The sequence below is a fragment of the Xiphophorus maculatus genome, chromosome 3, assembly GCF_002775205.1.
Source record: "Xiphophorus maculatus strain JP 163 A chromosome 3, X_maculatus-5.0-male, whole genome shotgun sequence".
NCBI lineage: Eukaryota > Metazoa > Chordata > Actinopteri > Cyprinodontiformes > Poeciliidae > Xiphophorus > Xiphophorus maculatus.
The window spans coordinates 1,781,802-1,808,335 of record NC_036445.1 but is presented as its reverse complement, the minus strand read 5'-3'; the positions used below and the strand labels follow the sequence as shown (position 1 = coordinate 1,808,335).

At 37.9% G+C, this 26,534-nt stretch overlaps 1 protein-coding gene across 2 annotated transcripts in view; it reads right to left on the bottom strand.

Moving 5' to 3' along the window:
* clstn3 (calsyntenin 3) overlaps positions 1 to 24,563 on the bottom strand; it is a 37,015-nt gene extending 12,452 nt beyond the window's left edge. Inside the window, exons 1-13 of one of the 2 annotated variants that reach the window (XM_005798751.2) lie at positions 24,060 to 24,563; positions 23,331 to 23,397; positions 19,230 to 19,352; positions 14,009 to 14,219; positions 12,261 to 12,469; positions 9,776 to 9,925; positions 7,561 to 7,746; positions 6,593 to 6,880; positions 6,243 to 6,355; positions 2,633 to 2,792; positions 1,988 to 2,047; positions 1,725 to 1,873; positions 324 to 472 (exon numbers count right to left, since the gene is read on the bottom strand). In XM_005798751.2, coding sequence (XP_005798808.1) covers positions 324 to 472; positions 1,725 to 1,873; positions 1,988 to 2,047; positions 2,633 to 2,792; positions 6,243 to 6,355; positions 6,593 to 6,880; positions 7,561 to 7,746; positions 9,776 to 9,925; positions 12,261 to 12,469; positions 14,009 to 14,219; positions 19,230 to 19,352; positions 23,331 to 23,397 — 1,865 coding nt within the window. In that variant the 5' untranslated portion in view covers positions 24,060 to 24,563. The remainder of the gene's footprint in view (positions 1 to 323; positions 473 to 1,724; positions 1,874 to 1,987; positions 2,048 to 2,632; positions 2,793 to 6,242; positions 6,356 to 6,592; positions 6,881 to 7,560; positions 7,747 to 9,775; positions 9,926 to 12,260; positions 12,470 to 14,008; positions 14,220 to 19,229; positions 19,353 to 23,330; positions 23,398 to 24,059) is intronic. The other variant, XM_023330942.1, reaches the window with a different exon arrangement.
* Between the last annotated feature and the right edge of the window lie 1,971 nt (positions 24,564 to 26,534).

Below are 26,534 nucleotides of genomic sequence, written 5' to 3'. Positions count from 1 at the left end.
ATTTTATTGGTGCGTTCTTTGTGCTCTATTTTGACCTCTTTGTGAAACTCTTTAAAAGTCTCTGCATGACTCTGCTTTTCATAAGTATTTATATTTGATATAATTCTTTCTTCTGATAGCGTAATCTTTTTGCCTTATGTATTAAGAGAACTCAGGGATCAAATCTTTCCTTTTTACAGTTAAATGAAATCTTAGTTTATCAGTGAATTTCCTGGCTACATTTAGTTTTACTTGGAAGAAGATATGTCACTTTAAACTTTCTGTGGTTCTGCAACTCATTTAGATTTCATAGAACGTTTTTATTAATTATAGGGTTCTTCTACCTGAGGGAAGTGGTGAGCTTGAGAGGTCGGACTCCAGGGGTGGCGAAGCGAAGCGAGTTTCTGTAGGTGACCTGCTGAACGGCTCGGTTGAAGCTCTCGATGTCGTCTCCCTCCAGCACCAGGACCGATTGACTGGGGTTCACATGGACCTGGAAGGACAAGTAATCAACATTTTACCATACAAGTTACCCCTTTGTGAAATCAAATTAAACTTTTAACCTTCAGGTTAATTCAAAGCAATACAAAAATGTAACATATGGTGCCTTGCAAAAGTATTCACATCCTCAGATTTTGACACATTATAACCACAAAATCCCATTTATTTTTCAGTGGTTTTTATTTCAGACCAACAGAAAGTAGAAAATAACTACGAAGAAAATTGATATTACATATAGCTTTCTATAATCTTTCACAAATAAAAATAGGAGAAGCTTAGAGAGTATTTCTGTTCAGCTACATTTACTCTAACACCCCATAAATAAAATCCAGTGAAAGAAGCACCCTTGAAGTCATCAGTAACCTTATAGTCTGTCAGCGAGACACACAGCAAAGGGGCATGAAAATCTCTAAAACTATGTATAGTTCTCCCATAATATCCATAATAGCGCACGATTATGGATATTACGGCAAATACACAGTGAAAAATATCCACCTAGCTGTTTCTTGGCAATAAGTTAATGATTTTTGGTGTCTGGAAAATTAGTTGTTTCAAAAACCTCCAGATTGTTAAGTCACATTGAACGGGCATTGCACCATAACCTAGCAACCCAAGCCTAGCCCTGTCACCTAGCAACCCAACTCAAGCCTAGGCCTGACACAACCCAAGTGGAGCTCTAGCACATCTGGTCAGCGGGTTTTACCACTGTATACGCTGCACAATGGCCGCTGGAAAAGACTGATTCAGTTTTTTGTTGTCGACTTATCCAGAAACCACTTGTTGCATTGTTGTTGTTGTGCAGAAAGCTCTACTTCTGCTTTTCAAAGATGTACGGTTGTATAATTTGCAGTTTGCAGACATTTTCATTTGCAAGTGTGAACTTTGAGTTGATGGGTGTGGCCAGCAACAGCTTATTTGGATTTAAATAAGTTGAAACAGTTCATTCTGATATCTCAATATAAGTAAAAATGACCAGACTATAATCTGATTGTGTAAGAATAATTTTGTGCAAAAAATGTAATGATGATGTTTTGTGTATTCTCTTGACCTATCCCAACCTGTTCAAGCTTAGGACAGCTACCTGAGGTTAATAGGTTACCTAAATTTTAAAATCAACTTTTTTATGGTTTAATCCAAACAAAAGTAGAAAATATCTCAGTAGATAATCAGGTATTTTGTATGTTCACCACCGCCTGCGGCAGCAAACACAGTTCTGGTAACCTGCAGCTCTCCTGAGGAGTTACCTTCATCCCAGAACCCAAAGTCTCCAGGTCTCCGAAGTCCAGCCCCTCCCTGCAGGCGTACAAGCACTCCACCACGCTGTGCGGCTCCACGCTGCCAGGACGCACCGTCACCCCTGACAGCAGGCCGTGGTAACCACCCACAAACTTCACTAAAGTGCAAACACACGTGATATTGTCTCACCAGCTTGTAATTTGCACTTTGTTGTTGCATCAACAACAGGAAAGACAATCAGCTGAGCGTTTCTTTGAAATGGAGAGGTCACCTGAGTCTTTCCCCTCTGGGATCGTGTTGTTTAGTATCTCCTTCTGCTTCTCTTCGGGTTCTGTTGGGAAAACCACAGAGAGGCAGAAAAACAGAAAACAATAAGCCGTACTGAGACAGACACTTCAATGGAGCATGGTGCGAACAGACAGAGGGTGCAAAGATACACAGAAAGCAGCAAAAATACAGAGACAGCCTATAAATAAATACCACAAGCATGCAGAAGTGAGAAAACTATAGTGGATCTTCAAAAATGCAACGTCTCCTCATTATCTGGCAGCAGCTGCCACCATGCAAGCAGCAGACACAGTGGATGAAACACTGAATGTGCGTTTATGTGTGTGTCTTTTCTACGGTAATTGGCTGCCAGAGCTTCCCATTTAACGAGCGGTTCTGCTTTAAGTGTCTCCGAGCTGCCTGCCCCCTGTGTTGTTCTGCTGCTCTAAATAATTGATAACTTATTTATATTATTAGGCCTTAAAGACAAGACGCAGCAACCACACTGAGTAAAATGAGGAGCACGATGTAGTATGTCCTCACGGTGCGTCTTGAGACGCGTCATGAGGCACAGCTGGCTACCTTTGGTGGTGATATTTGTTAAAATGACATGTCAGCTTTGGATGAAATTAAAAATGAAAATACGAACCCCAGCAGGCACCGATGAGCATCCTCTGACGGGGCGCAGGGTTCGGGATGGCGCCGTTGTCATGGATGAGGGCAGGGTCAAAGGTGACGCCGTCCACATACAGCGTCACTGATGGGAACTGGACACTAAGGGACAGATGATGCCATTCGCTGTCACACACCTGTTGGACGAATATAATGCAGAAAAAACAAGAGCTTCAGAAAATCCTGACAGATCCAAGGGAACATCTAAGCATTTTTAATTTTAATTTTAGGAAAAGATAATTGTTGTGTTCAAGTTCCGTTAAATGAAGTTATTCAAGCCGAAAATAGCATCTTAATGCTAAACATGCTGCAGCAAGCACAGCTGAACGCTGAGGTCAGGAATATTATTTCAAAGAAATTGCCTGAATGAAAATGTTTCCTGAAACATTTGAAAGTTGAATTTGTTTTTGAGTGCCCACAAGTAATATGTAAATATCAATATAAATTTAATTTAATGTAAATATCATTAAATTCAATTTAATTTATTTATGTATCTCCAATTACACGCAAAAAAGAAACACAGAAGAACTGATCTAATGGTGTTGAAGAAAAGTAAAAAATTAATAATTAGGGGAAGAATCGGGAAAAGAGTCAAGTTATCATCAGCTGGAGACACTTCAAGCATTTGGCATGCCGATGTGAGTAATGCCAAATGCACCGCTCAGATGGCTTCACTCATTTGTGGTTGTTGTTGGAGCAGTCTGCTATGCTATACAGACAAAGCTTCTGTGTAGCATAGCTATAGATTAGAGACATTTGTGTAGCATTTGCTGAAACTGAAGAAGTGCAAATGTGAATTAAGTTAATATGCTGTCTCTAGTCTGAGTTGATGCTGTGCATATTACAAGATTAGATATGGAGAACAGCTATATTTGAATGATATTTACATAAAGTAGCATATCTTTGTACACCCCTGAAATACAAGGAGGATAGGCAACAGTGTGACAAGACAGGTTTCTTAAACTGTTCATCTGCTGGAGATAGATTTTAAGAGCTGAAACGTGTTTGTCTTGATTGACTTTCTTCTTTTATTTAGAAACTCACTGTACAATACACTGCCATGGTTAGGCACGGGACTAGAGTAGAGAAGACAAGAGGAAAAGCAGCAAACATTCATTAAAAAATACTAAAAGCCTTTACAAAGCTTCAAGGACTCATAATAAAAATCACTGCAGGAACTACAAAAAGCACTGACTCAATTGAAAGATCACATTACTGTGGCAAAATAAGGCATTTACGTTCATCCAAAAGCCAAGTAAGAAATTATCTGCAAGTAAAATACTTGCATAAACATACTCTCCACATTTTACTGAACATTTCTTTTGCTCTCAATTATTCTCGTTTTAGGTTTCTTTATATAAACAGAAGCAAAAACACAGAAAAAATGGCAAGGGAATTACAGAGATAAGGGTGGGGAGTAGAGGGGAGAAAGACTGGAGTAACAAGATAATGCAGCTCAGACAGAAGGCTTTAACAAATCTCCCCTGTATCAGCTCAGCTTCTTTAATCTGAGCAACTTCAGTCTGTCTGAGACCAAAGCTTCAGACAAAACAACTCTCCATCCCCAAAAAACAAGCAGTCATGCATCAAAGAGTTAAAAAAAACACAACAACACAGAAACACTGTGAGCAAAACTGCTTTCATTTTTCTGAAGTTAACTTCTTGTTTTGACTTGGAGAACTGGAGACTGACACCCCTACTCTAGAGTCCTGAGCTCTATTATGCCAATTTACATGAAATTGCAGCTTTTTCTTTTCATTTTTTTTAAGATAGTGTATGTAAATATCTGGTTTTAACTGTTTCCATCTTATGTTTCATACCAGAGGTGGGTTGTAACTGGTTATATTTACTTAACTAACTTTTTTTCCACCATACTTTTTATTTTTAATTTTGTTATTTTATTATAAACTATTGCTACTCTTACTTGAGTGAAACCTCTGGATACTCTACCCAATATGAGTGACTTCATTGAATGAAGAACAAACACATTAATCAAAAATGTGTGAAGCAGACCTACAGAACTGATTTCAAGTTTTATATTATGAAATTATAGAAAATATTTATTTGGAAAAGAGTTTTTGCTGCTTAAAATGTGTTATGTTATAATTATGTTCTTTACTTGTATTAATATTAATCTTTAAAACGCCAACATTTTCACAGAACTTTATATATTTTGTCTTACTGATGACATCATTGAAAAATTTTGAATCGGTTACTTAAGTAGATGTTCTTCCAAATACTGTTTACTTTTACTTGAGTACTTTTTACTTTTATTTGAGTAAAAATAAGTTGAAGTAGTGCTACTCTTACTTCAGTACGATTTTTGTGGACTCGACCCATCTTTGTTTGTGCCCAAAAGTTCAATTTTAGTCGCATCCAACCAAACCAGTCAGTACCAGGTTATCAAAATCCACGTTTTCTTTTGTGACGGTAGGGCAAATCAGTTGATGTGTAATAAATAATAAAGGGTTTTAATAAAGATTTGAGCAATGAGATTTGAAGATTATTTGATTTTCCTCACCAACCAGCTCGATGTGTTTTTTGGAAAAATAAAAATCTAAGTCACATCGTATTTATATTTATGCTCCCTGAGAACAGAAAGTCAAGGTATCAAGATATCAATAAATGTGCCACAAGTAATTTGATTAAAAACAAATATTTTGTAAACACACTTAATAAATTCCCTCAAATCATAGGGTCAATTTTTATAAATTCTCCAGTTATTTTACTGCAATAAAAGATGAATTTAAGGCTTTTTACCAAAGGTGCTAATAAACGTGGGCAACACCTTGACAACTATACTAAGGTTAAATATTTTGAGGAATAGATGTATGTTAAAACTTAATCATCCCTTGAAAATGTTGTAAAAATTAAATCTTTAAAAATGCCCATCAGCTCAACCTGTATGCGAACAGTACACATATTAAAAAAGTTAATCAAAAATTAGCTTCCTTGCTGATTGCAGTGGCTGGTTGATTATTTGTTGTTGTCTTTTGCACATCTTTGTACTATTCTGTTTATTAGGTGTAGTTATGGATAAATAAATAGGTAGATTTAGCATGACAGTCATTATTTTATCAGATGAGAGCTTCATCCCTTTTCACTGCAGCTATTTTTACATACATAAGGGAAATTACTAATCATGGCGAAAACTGCTGATGGCTCTCATCTGGTGATGAGAAACATGTGTAAGGTAATGAAATCGGAAGCTAAAAGCAAATATCTTCTTTATATCCAGCTGAGAATGAATGTTAAAAACGGAAGAAAAAGCTTTATGGTCGATGCACAAATTGAATTCTATCTTGGCTTCTATTATCTTTTCACAGGTAGATAATTGCACAATCCGTTAGTCAGACTACAGCTGCAAAAGATGGATGATACACACAGCATGAATTGTTTAAATTAGGCAGTTACTCTATAAAAAGCTTTAAAGATAAGAGAAAAAGCAGGCTCTATCTTCATACCGCACTATGTAACATCAAAGATTATACATTAAGCATGCTGCAGAAAGGAAATGGACTACTAAACTTCCTCAAATTCAGTCAGAAAGATAGAAATGCAATTAAAAATATAGGATTTTACAGGACCTGCTCCAGCTTCCAGAGGAACTTGACGGGCCGTGCGGCCGAGACATCGGGCCAGTAGAAGAGGGAGAGGCGGCAGCCGTGGACCGAGAGCGAATAATGGGAGTAGGAGTCATCTGTAGAGCAGAGAAGGGAGATGATAATTGTTGGATCTATTGCTTGGAGAATAAAGAAGAGAGCTGACTTGATTTAGAGCTGAATCATGAGAATTTCTATGCAGAAGCAAAGGTGGTTGAGTGTGGGTTGTTTATGTAAATCGAACATGAGTGACACTTTTTGTAGCTGTGGCTAAATGTAGTAGCTTTCCCAGTTAAACCTTCAAAACCACAGCAAATCCCAGAGATTAAACGAACCGTTCTTTACGGTGCTGCACACAATAGTCTCCTCCTCTTTACGATTTCCTCTAGACTGAGTGGCTGAAGGCTGGATGTTGGCGCCGCCCCGACGCATCCACAGCTGCAGGGTGAAATGGTCGCCCGACAGAGCGGACACAACCGAGTCGGGAACCACCGCCACATGATTCGACCCATTGAAGGAGAAGACCAGAGAAGAATCGGAAGAAGGAAGAGTGGGGAGAGCTGAGGTCCAGTTGGCTGCTGGAGATGGAGGTGGGAGAAGATCGACTTCGCCCCTGACGGCACCTAATCAAAAAAATAGAAAACAACTCAATAGAGTTTGATTTTTATTTCTTTTTTCGTATTTTTCCTTCTTTATTTAAAGGTGACCTGTTATGCTTCCTTGAACAGGTTAGGACGTTCATTACATTTTTTTCAAAAATCATCCTTAGATAACGGGATATTAATTTGATCAATTCAACCTATTTCATTCCTGTCAGAATGAATCTCTTGTCACTTTAAAACCAAATAAGCTGCTGCTGGTCAAACCCCCAACTCAACGTTTACACTCATATGAGACAATGGCTACAACAAAATCTGTAATTATACAACTATACGTCTTCGGAAAGCTGAAGTAGAGTCTTTTCCAGCAGCCATTGCAGTAAAACCAGCTGACTAAATGTGCTAGAGCTCTGCTGGGGTTGCTGGGTGACGGGTAGAGTTCCGGTCGGGTTGCTAGGTAACGGGCCAGGCCTCCTCTGAGTTTGCTAGGTGCCTGCAGATTTGTGAAGTTGCATTCATTTTTGAAATGGCTCTTAAAAAAACCAAAAAGCATTAACTTATTGCTAAAAAACATCTGTATGTTTTTTAAGCACTTTGGCTGTTTTTAGAGACCCAAATGGAAGTACAAAAACATGCAAAATGTGAAATAAATCAATAATTACTTCCAGTTGAATATGATTTTTGGGTCTAAAGTCAAAACTTACCACACAGTCGCCGAACAGAACGGTCAGAGTAGCTGTCTCTGTCACAGCCCTTCCCAATATGGCCGGTTTGAAGCTCTACGGTGGCCTGGATGTTCCACACCGTTTCTTCGCAGGTCTCCAGATGCAGGCTGGGGAACAGGGGGATGCTGCCTGACCCAGGTGTGTACTCCACACGTTTCGTCCATCCTTTAAAGAAAGAAAAAACTGAATCAGAACTTTACATTTTAACACACAACTCTGATATTAAACTGAATGGGAGATCAATCAAGTGACATAAGCCTGCAATGTCTAAAAACAGACAGCAAATGTAAAAGCTGCAATAACATAAAAATAACAAAATGACAAGATATCAAAGATTTAAAAAATATTAGCTCATTTTAAAAGTCAGGACAGCCTTGCTGAATCTTTTGCATTGTGAAGAATTTCATCACCTCTTCTTTTAACAACAATCTGGTGGTGTTTTGCAAAACAAACAAGATATTTCCCTCATCCTTCATTTCAAACACATACTGACAGATGCTGCAAGAGGTTCATTGGTCGCTTTGGTCTTTGCGAGTTTACAAGAATGCTGTATTCATTTATAACTTTCTCTCCGTTTGTTCTCATACAAAGTACGTCTGACCTCCAGTTTAGAGTGGATCATCAATTGAGGCCATGCTGAAATCAGCTTTATACTCTCTCTGTTCTTTCATTCTAAATAAGGCACTCAGTGATTCTGAGTTTAAATCTGCCTCTTTCTGGATCAAAGCTTTTCAAAAAGAAACTCCAACCATTACCTTTCAGTATTCTCTTTTTTAATAGAAAGTCTTCCAGGTACAGGTTTTGCCAGTGTTTTTCAGCTGGACTCACCCATCAACAGAGGTGCTACTGCCATTGGCTGAATGTATTTCCACAGAAAGTACTCCTGGTTCGGTGATTTAGTGTTAAATATCTTTTTCTGGGCCAAACTATTGAAGGTGCTGTTAATGCCATTAACTCTTAGGATGTTTTCACTCCTGACAACATTTGTTGCATTTTCAGCTGTTGTGGTTTGCTTTCGCACTGCTCTGTGTCAAATGATCCAAACTAATTGAAAAACCTGCTCACTTTCTCACCTGTAGGGGCGCTGCACCAAGAACCACTTAAGGACATGACACAAAAACCTCTGAAAAAGAGATCAACTTCCTTCTTCACAAAATGTAAACAAAAATTAAATGCAGTCAGATTTTAGAGGTTGTAGGATTTTTGAGCCATTTCTTCTGTTAGCTCTAGACTCTTGTCTTAGTTTTGGTTGTATTTACCCAGAATGCCCCAGCGTTATAGTTCGCTTCCTGCTTTTGGAGCACTCTGGTCGGCTTGAATACACATCCGCATTCGAACCACAACACAGTTGTCTTTAATTGAACCGAGACCTGGATTTTTAGGCGGACCAGAATTTGATTATTTTGGTCTACGTCAGAATTCAACTGTTTATTCACACCTCCCTAAATGAACCAGACTTTCTAGCAAAAAGCCAGAGTGCGAATAAAGTGGACTAAACAGGGTTGGTGTGAATGCACCCTTAGTTTTCTACTTTTACCTCAGTGTTTTAGTGTTTAGGATTTTCTATCCTCTCTCCCTGTCTCACTAATTGGCCAATCACACTCAACCTGGTTCTTCTGTATGTTTTTCCCTGTTTAAATTATTTCTCTGCGCTGCTGCCAGATGCTCACAAGATGACTGATTCCTATAATGTTAGTGACTCAAAGCAACTGACTGGGCTTCCGTAGATAGATACTGCTACTGGTGGACAAAGTACTCCACTCTAGTACTTGAGTAGAATATTGATACTCAAGGTCAAATCTTACTCAACTACAAATACAAGCTGCATAAAATCCACTAAAAATGACAGCTATTTTCTTTTTCTAATCATTATTTAAAATTTTATTTAAACTGAATCTGATCCAAATTTGATTCTGCATGATTGGAGGTAGATAAGATAACAGATAACATTTGCAGTGAATTGGCCTATAATATTACAAAGTCTTAAAACGGTCTATTTGCAACGTAGCTCATGATCTAATGATACAACCATGATGATGCTGAATAGCTGCCCACACAATTTCTAACTCAAAGTGGAAATTTCATCCAAAAATCACTGAATGAAACAACCAAATCACACGTCTGACGCCTCCGCAGAGTTACTCCAGAATAAAAACTGAGACAGAAGAAAAGAGCCGCCTGCAACGTTGATTACCGATCCAGCCGGGTTTGCAGGACGGCTTGACTGTGACGACAACCTGGGCATCAGCCTGAGCGCGATTCTTCCCACAGTCGAAGGCGGTCACCCAGAAGGTGTGAACACGCTGCCGCTTCGAATCCAAAGGCTCCGTGTTCTTAATGTTACCTAGGAGACGCAACGACAAAGAAAGAGAGGACATGGCTTAATGAGACAAATAGAAATAGAAATGGAGGGCTAGTCGCCAACAACAAGCTTATTCAACTGAGTGAAAAACCTCCTGAAGCTCCACATGTGCACCGAGTCAAAACAGGGTTTTCAGCTCCGCTTTCAGGGCAAAAAACAGGAAGATAAATAACATCGAGCAGGATGAAAACAAACGGGTTTTTTCTGCTTTTATAGATAAGGGTGAACAAAGTGAGTATCTGTGAAGGGCTGACAGCACTCTGCATGCTGCCTGACAAACAGCAGGTAGGGAAAAGAAGATGCTTTGACATGAAGAGATGAGAAACAAAGAAAAACAGAAGAGAGATGCAAAAATAAAAAGCATGCAGCACAATTGGAACAATAGATTTCTGTGCTGCTGTCTGAAAACAGAAAGAAGCTACTCATCCTTTGCAGGATGCAGAAAATTTCCAGATCTGGACATTTTCTGCAGCGTCATTCTATAACAGGGTCTCCTCAGCTGCTGGGTCACATTACTGAACTGGAACGATTGAGCCCCCAGAGTGCAACACCGGAATGTAAATACAGAGAATCTAACGAGGCAGAAACAAAATGGGAGGCTATATTAAACCAATAACTCTCCACTACAGCTGGAGCTGAGACTTTGAGGATGCAGAAATCAAAGTCCGCCCCCACAAAGTCTATTTCAACACTGTTTGTTTTTATACGTGAGGTTTTAAGTCTCTGCAATTTTCCTAAATTTACCACTCTATAAAAATCAATATTTCAGCAGTGCCTGCTGTTCGATCTTTATGCTTTGCTTGTTCTCAGAGTTTAGAATCACTTTGCTGAAATATCTATTTGGCTTCAAAATGTTTCTTTTTCTCATATTTTTAGCAGTTTGAGACCATAGAAAGTCCAAAACATACAGACATGTGAAGGAAGGTGCTTCACATGTCTGTGAAGCACCTGACGTGAAATGACCTGACGTTTATCTGCATTGAAATGCTAAGTGTGGTGGGAAATAGTCAAATGTGGTGCTGGAAGCATCATGCAGTACAAAACAGAAGTACAGAAACGGGCCAGAGTCGATGGGAAGATGGATGGAAGTAAAGTGAAATACTGGAAGAAAACTTGGAGCAAAACGACTCCAAAAATACAGATTTCAGAATGGCCCAGTCAAAGTTCAGACTTAAATCCATTTTTTTAAATCTGTGCAAGACTTAAAACATAATGTTCACCGACACTCAAACAATCTGAGGGAAACTGAAAAGTTTATCAAAGAATTGTGAAAAGGTGGAAGAGAAACACAACAAAACTCACATTTGAATGAATCTGCAGCAGTTCATTCAAATGGATTAAATATGAACTTTTTACTATTTTTGGTTAAGAATGTCAAAAAATGTTTTAACTTCTCCACAACTTGAAACTATTTGCACCAATTAGGTGATTTTTGAAGGCAGTTTGGTTTAATTAAACTTTATTTAGGGTTGTTTTAATAAAAAGGGCTCAATTGAGATTGACGATATCTTGTCAAACAAAAAGTGAAAAGTGGGGCTGCAACCGACGATTATTTTAGTAATTGTTGAATCTATCAATTGTTCTGATGATTAATCGGATTAAAACAAATTGGCACATTCTGCAGATTTTTCATGTAACCATTTCAGCCTTTCTAAACAATATCAGAAATACATTAAAACATGCAAATAAACAAATAATTCAATTGATTTTTTACATAAGAAAACAGCAGTCCTTTAGTGTTGCTTGATAATTTGTGGAAAAGGATACATCTACAACAAAAAAATCTAACAACATCAACATGTAAAAAGCTCAAACCTTTCTGCTTGAATAAACAACAATGCAGTGTAGGACTAATCTGCTGATCTTTTTTTTTAATTGATTGATTAATAATTGAATAGGAAAAGGTGAGCAATAGGAGATGTATTTACAGAATGTGAACAGGATGAAGCTTAAACTTTTTGTATGGAACTTGTTTACATGTAGAATACTTTTTTTATCTTAAATTTAAAATGTTTAGATTTTTGTACAGTTTTGGCTTAATTACTGCCCTAAGCATATTATTTCTGTAGCAAATACAGTTTTATGAGCCTGAATATTCCGGTTAATAATTAATTGGTTACTAAATTAGTTTACGGTTATTTCCATAAACGATTAATCACAATTAATCGTTTCAGCTCTAGTGAAAGCCATGCATCATTTTCTTTCCAAATGAAGCACTAACATGGTAAACTACATTCAAAGTCGCGGTTGTAGGCTGATCGAATGTGTGATCAGTTATGCTCTCCTAGTACAGCGTGCAGGACGTGAACCATCTCACCGTCGTTGTCGATGGCGAAGGGCACGTTGGGAGTGATGATGTCATAGAAGCAGATCTGGCTGTACTGCGGGGAGCAGTCGGCATCCAGAGCCTCGACCCGCACGATCCTGTCAAACAGACGGCCCTCTGGGACCGAAGCCTCGTAGCGACGCTCCACAAACACTGGGGAAAACTCGTTGACATCGTTCACACGAACATGAACCGTGGCCCTAAGGGAGAGGAAGAAGGGAAGCAGAGAGATGAGGGTTGATATCACTACAGCGGGGATGTAACATTATTCTAACAAATATCTTGGTAATTCATTAATCTATCGATAATTTTAATGTTTAATTGTATAAAAATGTCACATTCAACTAATTTTTCATTTAAACATTTGAGCCATTTTTATACAATATTAGAAATACATTAAAAGATGCAAATAAACAAATAGTTCAATTCTTTTTTTGAAAAAAACCCAAAAACATTTTACTGCATAAAACGCAATAACAACATTTCTTTAGTAAGTCTGGACCAGGTGAAGCTAAAACTGCCCTTGAGGAGTTTTGGCTAAAACATATTTACAGACGAAGGTCTTTTTATCTGAATTGTAAAATGTATACATTTTTTCCACAGCTTTGGCTTAATTACTACTCTGAATATGTTGTTCTTTTCCATAAACGGCCTTTTTTGAGTCTTAATACTCCAGTTAGCAATAAGCTGATTGCTAAATTTGTTGACGGTTAATCTGATTAATCGTTTCAGCCCAGTAGGGGCGTTAAACTCGTTTTCATTTAGGGCCATATCAACGTCACAAAATGCTCTCAAAGGGGCCGATGTGGCAAAATGTATGGAAAAGATCCAATAACAAATTGTTGAAATATTGATAAGTAGCTACCTCTGCATTTGATAAGTTCTTCTGAGAATTAAATATTATTGAACATCTTTTTAAATTGATCAGGCCCTCTAGGATTTCATAATTGTTTTTAAGATTTTATTGGCAATCAAAATCAGTGATTTTGTGAGGCTAATTTTGTGATTTTTGTGCTAATGAGTGGCAGTAAATGTGACATTTGGTGACTCGCCGTATTGATCATGAACTATATCTTGATATCAAGTAAGGCTGAGGCTGCAGTGTAGTAGTAGGCCTGTCACAATTACACATTTGATAATATTGATACCATTTTAAAGTAAAATATTAATAATGGCATAATAATGCAAGTTCAATAAATAAATATCCAAAATAAAACAACAACCAAAAATAATTTTAAAAATACGACAGAAACCATAAATAGAACTGATTATGAAGTCCCTATAAACAGAATAAACATATTTTAACTCATTTTAATTTATCATGCAATTAATTGATTAATTAGCAGGTGGAAGTTAGCGTCACTTAAACCAAATATTTTTGGCAATTTTTGTGGAAAATCTGCAATAAACTCATAATTATGCATTAGCCCGAAATTAGAGATAAAACTTAGAGATAAAACTTTGAGAATTTCCACAATCGTAGAATTGTAAAAAATCTGGAGGGATTTACTGATGCAACTTGGTGGTAAACAGATAAAAATCGCTTTACTTTCATTGATAAGATCATATTTAAGCACACAGTAGTTATCCTGAAGATCCTATTTATGCATCTCTCTGGAGTTTAGAGGGCCACCTAAAACGCCACGGCGGGCCGGGTTTGGCCCCCGGGCCTTCAGTTTGACACAGCTTGATGAGTCTACTGGCTGCTGTTATTTAAAAATGGAAACATTGTGACTAACTTGTGGGATTTCTTGCTGTTGACGCCATCGGGTCCCTCTCCGCAGTCGTAGGCCTGGATGGTGAAGCTGTGCTCCCGCTGGCTCTCACAGTCCAGCGGCTCTTTGGACCGGACCAGACCCTCGCCGGTGGAGCGGTCCAGAACCACAGCTTCAAACTGGACGGAACCGGAGCCCGAGGGGCCATTGTGAACCCGGAAGCCACAGATTTCACCTGGGTTGAGAATATTAATAAAAATGAATTAAACATGCCGTTATATGAACATCAAGGTTAATTAAAAAACCTTTGATTCAAAAGAACTCAATCTTGGTTTCTTGTTTTATTATTTTGTCCTGATTATTGTAACACAACCTGGCCTCCTTCTGACTAACGAGTGTTGATTTTCTCATGATTTATAAAGCACTCTGTGGGTCCATTCAATCAGGCAAATTGTTTTATATTTGTGCAAAATATGTGCATGCGACATACCAATAAATAGCTTAAAAGATGGAGAAAAAATGTCTAGCGATTAATTGTCAGCATTCATCAAACTGCAAACAAAGTCATTTAGAAAGCCATTTTATATTTTAATAGCAAAGCAGTTTATTTGCTATTTCTGTATTTACAACATGGCAGAAACCTATTGGAAAAGGTTTAAATGACACATCTCTAACCTTTGTTTTGGAATTACTGGATCTTACTGATTTTGACCCAGTTGATAATGAAACACTGATTAGCTAGAAAAATGGATGGGATTGTCTGGCGCTGTTCTAGATTAGTTCTGATTTTACTTGGCAAACTAGAACGACTTTGTGTCATTTTCCAATTATGAATCGAAGCCAACAGAGAACGGATCCTTCCAGGCTCTGTTCTTGGGCCTCTTTCTATTCAAAATCTACATGCTTCCCCTATTTACAGAGGACTAACTGCACAAACCAGCCACCACAAAGTCAGATTCTTCCCCTAAACACAATGAACAACTTACATCCTCAGTAATCAGCTCCTCTGCAAAATAATCCTATATGAAAACCTGCCTTTCATTTTTTCTTTTCTATAATAAAAAATGTCTGTCTAGGGTTGCGACTAACAATTATTATAATTATCATTTATTGTGATGATTAACTGGATAGAAAAAATGTTAATTTAACCACTGAGGCCTTTTTATACAATATTGTAAAGACATTAAAAGATGCACATAAACAAATAATAAGGCTTTTAAATAAGAAATGCCTAAAATGCAATAATTGGAGCAAAAACACTTCTTCATCTAAAAAACACTTCAACTATCAACATGTGAAAGGCTGAGACTCCTCTGTTTGACTTAACATCAATACAGTGAACGACTGGTCTGTTGATTAGTTTATGGATTAACTGATTAACAACTGGATAGAAAAGTTGCTTAATATGTGATTTTCTTTTTGAATTCGAACCAAGTGAAGCTAAAACTAGGACACAGGAAAACTTCTAGGTAGAACATATTTACTATTTTTTTATTTTAAATGCAAATTGTTTGTATTTTTGTACAGTTTTGGCTTAATTACTGCTCTAAATATGTTGCTCTTTCATTTTCTTGAGTGTATACTCCAGTAACAACAATAAATCAGGCTAAATTAGTTGATTATTAGTCAATAATCAATTCATTATGATTATTTCAAATAATTGTTTCAGCCCTGTACAAACACATATAAGTAAATACTTTTCATTTTGTCCTTCATTTAATTTCTTCTAAGGTTGATCTGTTTATAAAGTCTGTGAGAGTTTTGAAGTCAAATTCCTTATTTTTGAACGTTATCTTGCCATTAAAGCTGCTTCTGGTTTTATTCCTACTTTAAGAGGATCACAGCCACATGCTGGTTAGAAAGGCTGTGTCTGGTTATGTGGTGACACAACTTTATATTTCAGTGTCACCACATAACCTGAGAAAATGTTGGCTCGTTTAACCAAAACTGAAAACAATAATGGTTATCATAAGGGTAAATAATGTATGCTATCATTTTTATTCATATGTTTAAACTTTCAGGTTTAGCATCTCTTTCATTTACGTGGTTTCTTATAATTGTATTTATTTATTTATTTTAGTTCGGTGCTGTTCTGATTAACTTAAAAAAATAACAAATATATACATGATAAATGCTTCAGTTTTAGTTATTTTACAGGAATAAGTTGAGGTGCAGCTAATCAAGAATTTTGTTCTTGCCACTGAATAAACGCAGCAAAATTATTACTATTATAGTTTTTTAATGTGGAATTGTGCAATTGAGATGCCATATGATTTAGTTAATTCATGATCACAAAACAAGGAAGCCAAGCTAAAACCTCACAGACTGATGCATTTTCTGGTGTCAGACTTTGACTGTGGGAAGAAGGTTTTTCTCTGAAACAGCTAAATTATTAAGCGATGCAGTCCTTCAAAGAACGGAGAATCCCTGTTTATCTCTGAAAAGACTTAAAGTCTCTGAGGGATCTTTCTTTTTAGACCCACTCATGTTACTGACAAAGAACATTTTCCTCTGTTTTGTTGCTCCTCTTCCTACTTGTTAAACAAAGGGAAAAAATGAAGCATCCATGTACTTTGTAACGGTTTCTTTTTTAGTTTTTGATAAAAAAATAACAATAAACCCCAGGAAGCATAATTTAAATTCAAGCCACTAAATTCTCCAATGAAGTATCATAACCACTGAACATGTTTCTATTATTGAAAAACTGAAGCGATTATATCTAATGTGATTTTGAGGACACTGATATCTAGAAATGCCTCTATGCACCCATTTATCTCAAACGTCTTTTATCACACACATTGAATAAGACTGCAAGAGTTACTGAAAATAAAAATCCTCAGAATAGCAGCAGATCCCTATCGGTTGACGAAAGTCAAAGGTTCGTGCTCAAACAGCTAATTTCCTCTTCCGTTTTGACATTGGCTCAATATATTCCAGAGTAATTCAAGTTGATCTTTCATAATTTGACTCAACATGGTTATTTCCAGGACTCAGAGTGCAAACATGATCACCTTATTTCATCAGGCTGCAGAAAGGCACAGCGCTTGCTGATTGCTCCTGCTGCAAAGGCTTGAATTACACCATGATGGGCTAAAAATAGTGGACTCTTTGACTGAACACATTGCCTTTATTATTTAGGGAGCCTTTAGGGAAATATTGCTGGTGGCTGTGAGTGGTATTATAGCTCCAAATGAAAAAATAAATGAGCGTGTCATTTACTACTGAAAGCTGAAAGCAATCCAGTAAAAACAAGCTGCATCATTAGTGCAGTCACATGACTAAAACATCATTGAGCAATTTGAATAAAAATTACATGATTTCTTTGTCTTGGTGTTTGGCTAGTCAAACAAATGATCTGATGTATTATTTTATTTGCAATGAACAAGTAAAATAACCTTCTTAACCTTCTTACATTAAATCAGATTTAAAATTTCTGTTTGATTATCCTTGTTATCGACAAAGATTACCAAAATTATTACAAGAGATTTTTTTAAAGAATATTTTATTACCTGTTTTATTACCTTCTTCAAATTGACAAGTTTAAATATAGCATGACTGATTTGCATTTAAGTTTGCAGAAGCAGTTGAAATGTTATTTCACAACATTTGAGTTAAATGGAGGCACAACTCTGGGTCCGGTTTAAGGCTACACTTCAAACACAATGTGCAATCTCTCAGAAAAATCAAAGTGAATCAGGCAAAATATCAGTAAGAGAAATGTGGGGTCCAGTTTCCAGAAGCCTGAAAACGCTACATTAATAGATCTAATAGATTAATGTAATGTATATCCGACTATAAACGCCACGGGAATGTTCAGCCATCATACGGAGACGGGCTGTGTGAAGTTGTGAACTTGTTCTGGTTTGAATGTGTTTATCAACCCAAACCAAAGGTTAGGCCACTCAGTGAAGAAGAAGCCAGATTACAGTTTGCAAATGCATTTAGGGGCAAAAAAATTATGTATATATTTATTTTTTTGCAGATAAATTCTATGATTTGACAAAAGTGAAGTTTAGGTCTTTGAACTTAATCTCCATCCTTCCATCTGGAAGAAAAGGAGGAAAGACGACAAGCCTAAGAACGTCACCTGAGCTGTTAAGTACAGGTGTGGCAGCATCATGTCGTGAGGCTATTATGCTGCAGGAAGGATAGATGCACTTTGTAAAACAGAAGCCATGATGAGGAAATAAGACTGTATGCAAATAAGAGGCAACATCTCGACATCAGGCAGAAATATGAAGCTTGGACTCAAATGGGACACTTAGCATAGCAGCAATGTTAATGCTAGCGAGTGGCCATCAGGAAGTCCTGTAAAAAACCTACAGGCCTGACTGAGTTACAATGGTTCTGTCAGGAGAAATGGACCAGAACTTAAGCAAAATACTGTGAGAAGCTTGTGGAAGAAAACTCTGACACTAGCAGAGCTGCAATGAACAATTATTTTAGTAATCGACTATTCTCATATAATTAATCGCATGAAGAAATGGCACATTCTGCTGATTTTTCATTTCCAATGTTAGAAGTACATTAAAAGATGCAGATAAATAAATAATTCAATTTCCTTTTTAAATAAGAAAGGAAACATTTTCTTGCCTAAAATGGAAAAATCTAACTTTCATTTAATGCATGCTTAATCATTTGTAGCAAAGGATGAGCCTGCAGATAAAAAAAAAATACTTCCAACATCAACATGTAAAAAGGTCAGACCTTTCTGCTTGACTTAACATCTATATAGTTTAAGGCCAAACTATTGATTATTCTTTGGTTTAAGTGATCAATTATTGGATAGCAAAAGGTGCTTAATAAGAGATTTTCTATGCCACTTGAGGAGTTTTGGGTAGAACATATTTATAGTTTTTATTATCTTTAATGCAAAATGTACATTTTTAGTACAGTTAGCTTAATTACTGCTCTGAATGTCATTCTTTCAGCAAATGTCATTTTTAGAGTCTGCATACTCTAGTTAATCATTAGTCAATTTCTAAATTGGTTGAGAATTATTTCAATAATTTTTTCATTACAATTAATGCAATTAATTATATCAGTTCTAGACACAAGTCATACAGTTTACAAGGAAATGTATATTAACATTCCTAATTATCTAATTTCTTAAAATTATAACTGACCTAAAACAGGGGGAAATTTGTCAGATGTTAGATACCGATAAAAAAAAAGCTATGAGTCTTTTTTTCTACGGTGTATGTATAAAAATCAGCTGTGTTTTGATGGATGCAGCCGGTGTTACCAGCGTAGTGAAGCGGAGCGTCTTTGTCCAGGGCGAAGAGAGGGGGATTGAGCAGCACGGTGTTGTCGTTCTCCATGACAATCCCCTGGTACTCTGTCTCAATCCATGGCTTGTGCTTATTGGCTGAGAGAGAAGACCGAACAGGCTTTGGGTTAAATGGAGCAATTACAAGGAACCAATGCATCTATTTTTAACAGTCAATTATGGGGGAGAGACATGGTGAGAGTGTGCATGAGTGAAAAAAAAAAAAAACCCACACAGAAAGTAACGTGTGACCATTGAGAGTCAGATAACGTTCACAGTTGACGTTTTTCCTCCATTTTTATTTCAAGCACCCTCCAGCTCCACAGTCCTGATTTTTTTCCATCAGACACAGACAGAAATATTCGGCTCTGAATCAAACGCCCAAGGTTCTCTCAGAATCCAACCTTTAATTGCTAAATAATTATTAATCCTTGTGCAAACTGTTCGGTGCTGACTGATCAAAGGCCAAGTTAATGAGCCACAAGGATGACGATTTTACACTCCAGCAACGAGCGAAAACAAAAGGCGGCGCTCCCTCCCTTCTCTTGTCCCCGATCTCCTAACTCAGAGGCTGCAGATTTTGAAATCAGACACAAGCACAAGATGTTTTTCTTTATTGTCGCCACAGTGAATTTTCGAGAAAATGAAACTGGAACAAATTTTTCAGTCTCAGAGCCACCGAGAGGAAAATGAAAATAAATTTAAAAATGCTTCTGGTTGTGAATCTGATCAAACTTCTTTAACTTCAAACACAGAGAGCCAAGGATCATTTGAATTCTCTTCGCCTTAAAGCACCAAAGCCTGCTGCTGAATTTAAATATGTATTTTTATATCGCTGCTGAAAAACAGCTTGAAAAAAGGTATTTCTTTATGCAACCTCTCCTTTACCAGGCACTGTAAATATACTTTATATTCATTTCATATTCATGTACTTTAAATACCGTTTGCTTTGTCTTCACCATTTATATACCACTGCAGCTTTGACCTGCAGCTCCTTTTCTTTTGCACATATGGATAACTTAAGAGATATACAGATTAAAGCTGCAGTATTTTTCTGTTTTATATTACTTTAAAGGACATTATCCATGATTGTGGTTTATAAATTATGGACTACAATTTAAAATGATTCAGAAATGTTTTAAAAGTACTTTGAAAACATTTTTTGGCCATTGTAGCCAAAAAATGGCAATTTTTTGTAGCCATAATAATGACTAATAATATTTAGTCATTATTAGCCTATTACTAAATAATATGAGGAATTATTATACCAATTATATATTGGTTACTACTAATCTACACTTTGCTTTTCACTTTCTTTCTTTCTCATCATCATGAGTTATCAAATAAATTTGTTCTTCGGTACATTTATGTCTGTGTTTAAAAAAGGAACATTTTGAGCTAATTCAGCACCATATTTTTTACATCGACTCAGTTTCAGCCGATAAGCAACCCCAGATATCGGTATCAGTAGTGAAAAATGTGGGCCGTAAACCCTTATTTAAACAACTTTAAAGGGGCAGTATTAAGTGTTTTCCAGGCACATATTGCCATTTTATAACGCAACATCAGAGGTTGTAAATATATATATATCAAAAATAACGTAGAAGACGTTTGACTTTGTAATTTAGCGCCTTGCAATTGGGTTTCTGTCTCTTTTACGTCATAAAATTATGTAAAACTAAAAAAAAAAAGTCAATTTTGCACAATACTGCCTCCTTAAAACCAAGCAAAATTCTTAATCGTCTAAATATTTGTTTTTCACTTTGTACATACATTTGAGAGAGGAAAAAAAAAAAACTCTCATAGAGCTATGCATCCCTGCCAGTTTTCAACTGGAAAAATGTCTATCTGGCACCAAAAATTAGTTGCCATCAACACCCAGGCATAATCACAGTAATTCATCTTCCCCTCCACCTCCTCTGTTTCCAAGCCCCAGCTTGTGTGTTTCTTTTTCGGTCATTTATCTCATGCCCTCTGTCCCCCTCTGCTCATCTTCCTCTCCTCCCTCCCCCAGCCCCTCGCTGCTAGCATTAATCTGAGCATCAGGCCTGTGGATTACATTCGGGATTACAGATTGAGAGGCATCTCGCTCCATCTCTCTGTCTGTCCCCCTTGGCACTGCTCCTCTTTCTGCCACCCTATCCATCAGGCCGCGGCTCTCACCCGTCAACCCCTCCTCATTTGACCTCTTCACACCCGCACACACCAGGCCCTGCATCCTCCCTCCCCGCTGTCACCTGATCTCACGTACCACCTCTCCCTCCTTATCTTCCCTCTGCTGCACGGCTGTGTCAGTTTCATCCGCCTCCCCCTCGGCATGACAATCACTAGCTCAATTACAAATGTGCGCAAATCTTTGTCCATATTCTGCTAATGTCGAAAAAGAAAAACACAATGATTTCACAATTGCGCTGTTTTGAATAAGCTGATAAGACATTAAAAAATATGGCAGCGACGGATGTAAACACTTACATGACATATATTCATAATTCAAACATGGAGCTGGCGCTAATTATCAGAGACGTTAGCGTCTGTTGGAAGCCGCTACCTGTATATATGCGACGTTTGGGGGAAATCGTAATCGGTGACTTTACAGAATAGCTATGGATTCAACGTGTTCGAATGAAACAATTTTTTACGAACATTTTCGGGGGGAAAAACGACACAAAACAAAAACAAACCATCATCCTCCTACTACTTCCTGGAGTCTTATTCGTCCTCTTCGCCAGTAGTAGTGCCGGCTGTTGATCACGTGACTCTTGTGACGTGAAGACGTCACACGAGTCTTCACGATTTTCAGTTGCGTTTCGATACAACTGAAAAAAAAACACTTCTTTTTTTAAACTCAGAAGGTGAGTTGTTGTTTTTTGTTGTTGTTTTTTAAATTGGTGACTTCGAACGAATTTATTTTCGTACTCTCAATTTTACTTTAATGGAAATGCAGCAAGTGAAACAGGAACTGCATTTGAATTCAAAATTTTTGTCAATACTACGCTAATGTCGAAAAAACACAATTTCGCAATTGCCGTGTTTCCATTAAATAGGAAATTAAAATAAAATCACAACTGAAAAAGCCTGATTACTCATTTATTCAATAACTCATCATCCTCCTACTTCCTGTAGTCTTCTTCATCGCCAGTACTAACATGGATGTTGATCACATGACTCCTATGACACGGAAAAAGTGCTTCCGTTGCAGTTTCGCTGAAAAACCACCTCATCCCTTTTTTCTGAAATTGGCGTGTTTTCATTATACAAATTTACTTTCGTACTTTCAATTTTCTCAATGTTATGGTTAGTAGAAAAGCAGCTAGTGACAATAGCTTGAATTAGACGTTTCTATTACAAATGTGGGCAAATCTTTGTCAATATTTTGCTGGTGTAAAAAAAAAAAAACAACAACACAATTTTGCAAATGTGAAGTGTTTCCATTAAGTAAGAAATGAAATTAAATGCCATATGAATTATCTTAACTGTTTTTTGTTTTAAAAAAGCGCCATAATCTTCCTACTACTTCCTGTCGTCTTCTTCCACGTTTTCGCCAGTAGTAACATCCGGCTGTTCATCACATGACTTGCATGACACGAAAAATAAAATTGTTTCCATTGCAGTTTTGGGTTCTACAACCATTTCCACATGGCTGGAAAACACCTCATCCTAGCACAAAAATATTTTTGCGTGAGTTTTTTCCCCCCGAAATTGGCATATTTCTATTAAGCAAATTTATTAGTATACTTTTAATTTGTGCAATTTTATGGTTAATGGAAACACAGCTAGTGAAACAATGATCCTGAACCAGATTCTATGAGAAATATGGGAAGTGGATCCATCATCTCCGAGTCACACCACAGACGGAAAGGGCACATGCAAAAGATGCAAAGATGTTTATGTATGCACCTGGTTATGCATGAGGAATTGAAGCTATACATAAGTAAGTCACTGGGTTCATGACTCTGCTTGGAAAAATACCCCCCACCCCACCTGACAGGTCTGTGTGTTTCTATGGCAATGCAAAACCTTCATTCCCACACTTCACAGTCAAAAACAGAAACAGAAAAAAAAGGAATTGAAACTGACCTTTGTTGCAATTGGCAACCGAAGTCAAGCAAAGGAGGAGGAAGGAGAGAAAATTCATTCTGTCCATCTGAAGGAGGAAAGAGGGGAGGATAAGAGGGTGGGGGTGAGGAAGGAGAATAGAGAAGAGAATGAGGAGGAGGAAGGGAGGGAAGGAGGGGTACAGTTCATGCATCAACAACAGATCAGCAGTGGAGGGGACAGTACAGTAGCAACAAGCAGATCAGGCATTTCAGATGGCACTTTGGGGGGACGGAGGGGGTTTCACATTGCTGTTGTCTGTCCAATAAATCACCATTAAAGTGACAAGGATGAGAGCTGCAAAACTAAATTCAGAGTTGCATGACTGGAGCTGTAATCCAGGAGAATTTCAGCATTATGCCGCCCTGACATGCAGCCCAGAATAGTATCACACACACATATATAAATATACCTGGTCATGAGTGGGGAACGTTCTGCATGTGGCAGGGCTGCGTGTTTTATCACGGTTACCCCTCATGGTTTGTTTAGGCTGATGGGAACATTTAGGCTTGCGAACGTGATAAAATAATCTAATTTTGTGTGTTTTTTTACTGTAAAGATGACTACACACATTCAGAATAACAAACATGCTATGCGACAATTATCTGACATACATTTCCAGCGGTGCGTACGTGGATGCGTAAAACGGCATTAGGAGGAAACGCCGCAGAAATGGTGGGTTACAATGCAGGAAAAAATGTGGGATGTTACCGTTCTGAGTGCGGTGATGCTCCTGGTTGGTACCCTGCCTCTACACTCGCAGCATCCGCCTCTCACGCCCCTAACACTCGGTTCGGTTCGGTTCAGATCAGCTCGGCTCCCGGAGGCTGACAACAAACCCAGGGCTTAGCCTCCGAGGTGCGGGAGGATGGAGACGGAAGCGGCCGGATGCTGTTCGAGAAAGGACGCTCAGGTGGGGTTATCAGGGATGAAATGTGGGGAGGAAAGGCAGAGCGGCGGACGTCCTTGTTTTTCCCACTCGGCAGGACGAAGAAAAGCGGTGGGAATGTTACGCTGACGTGCCCTCCCTCTCGGCGTTTCTTAACCCGCCCACACTGCGTCCTTCTTCCCTCTCTCCTGCTGCCCTGGCTCTTTTCTCCTCCACTCTGACTCAGGCTCCAAACGCAGCAGAGACTCAGTCCCGCCGTCACCACACAGCTGTCAGCTCAAGACGCGCTGATTGACTCGTCCGCCTCCTTGTTTTTTTTTCTTTTTTCTTTCTTCGTTTGTTTGTGCGTGTTTTCATCCGTTTACACGCGTTTCACGCTGCTCACTCAGTCGGTTACTCTGCAAAATGACATCATGGCACCCGGTTTCGCCCTCGTGCCAAGGCTAATTCTGTAAAAACAAACAGACCCACTCTAGATGCTTTTTTTTTGCACCTGCAGTGATTTGCAAAAATGATGGAGCATTCCCAGATTTTGTCACGGTGCAGCCTCAAGATGAGACTGGCATGCATTCAAAGCCAAACCTCTTTATTCTGATACCCCTAAATAAATCACTTATAGTCAAGGTAAAGTAGAAAACCTCAACATATTTTTACTCCAAAGTAAAAAAATAAAAAGTAGCCGTCAAGAAACAACGCAAAAGTACAAAACATTTGGTAAAACGTCTACTCAAAGATAAAAATAAAAAAACCCACAATTATTTAACATCTAAAAATTGCATAATCACACAAACAAGTTATGTGGAAAGTTGGTATTTTAAGTGCCAAAATGAAACTAATTTATATAAATATAATTCGCTGAAGTATTTGGTTTGAGTAATTGATCAAAACAGTCATTTATAATTTAAAAATTACACCATCAAACGTAATTTGATGAATAATCTAGATTATCTGGAAGGCCTTTGAGGCTTATTAGAGAATAAACGTCATCATAAAGACCAAGGAAAAACAGTAAAAGGAAATCTATGAGAGAATGTGCTTTTGTCAGAGCAGTTCAAAATGAAGCTTCTTATAATCTGTGGCAAAACTTGAAAGATGTTTCATTTATTTATATTTATTTCAAACAGGCTACAGGTTCCTTATCAAGTGGAGCGCCACGGTGAAAGTTGTGATGCTCCACTTGTGAAAGTTCACCCTTTGTCCCTAATGGGGTCGGGAGGGTTGCCAGTGCCTATCTCCAGCCACGTTCCGGGCGAGAGGCGGGGTTCACCCTGGACCCTGCCTTAGGGTTAACACAAAGACATGCAGGACAAACAACCATGCACACACACACTCACACCTAGGGATAATTTAGAGAGACCAATTAACCTGACAGTCATGTTTTTGGACTGTGGGAGGAAGCAGGAGTACCCAGAGAGAACCCACGCATGAACAGGGAGAACATGCAAACTCCATGCAGAAAGACCCCGGGTCGAGAATCGAACCCAGGACCTTCTTGCTGCAAGGCAACAGTGCTACCAACTGCGCCACTGTGCAGCCTAGTTAATTTAATTAAAATAGCTAAATGCAGCATCTCAACACAAGATAAAGAAATAATTAAATTAATGCACAAATAAAAACAAAAGTAATGTAAAAGCAATTACATTACTTTCAGATGGAAAGTCAGATGGAAAAACTGAAGACCTATTGTAGGTCAAAAACTTAAATGCTTCAGAATTTCTTCAGTCTGCATTTTTTTAAAGTTGTATTTTGTATAATCCTGCAGCAAAAATCCAGCTGTGTTTTATTACCGGAGCACATCTGTTAACAAAAACACCACAAGATGTTTATTATTTCTAAAGCTCATAAATAAACTGCAGAGATCTTGCTTAAAATGCAGCATTTTATTAAACATTACAAAAGTATATTTCAAATCACATCCACCTCTCACATCCCAATGTTTTTTTGCACATTTTCTTCGGATAAGGCAAAAAAACCAAGCCTCTTGAAATAGCAAGTCATCAATTAATAATCAGCATGTTCTGTATAAATATTACTGGAATCTGGGCCGTTGCTACAGTGAGGTTTGTCCTCGAGTCTGCGAAAGGACAGCGGCGGCAGCAGCAAATTTCACCCTTACCCAGAAATGTACACATTACAACGAGGCATTTGGGTTCTGATCTTTCACTCTGATTAATTACAACCTGTTGTTAGAAACACCGGGGCAGGCTGTAGCGGAAATCATAGCCACCGCGTGTTTAATAATATTAAAATAAAATAAAAAACACAGCGCATGGCCCCTAATCGCACAGATCGGAGTG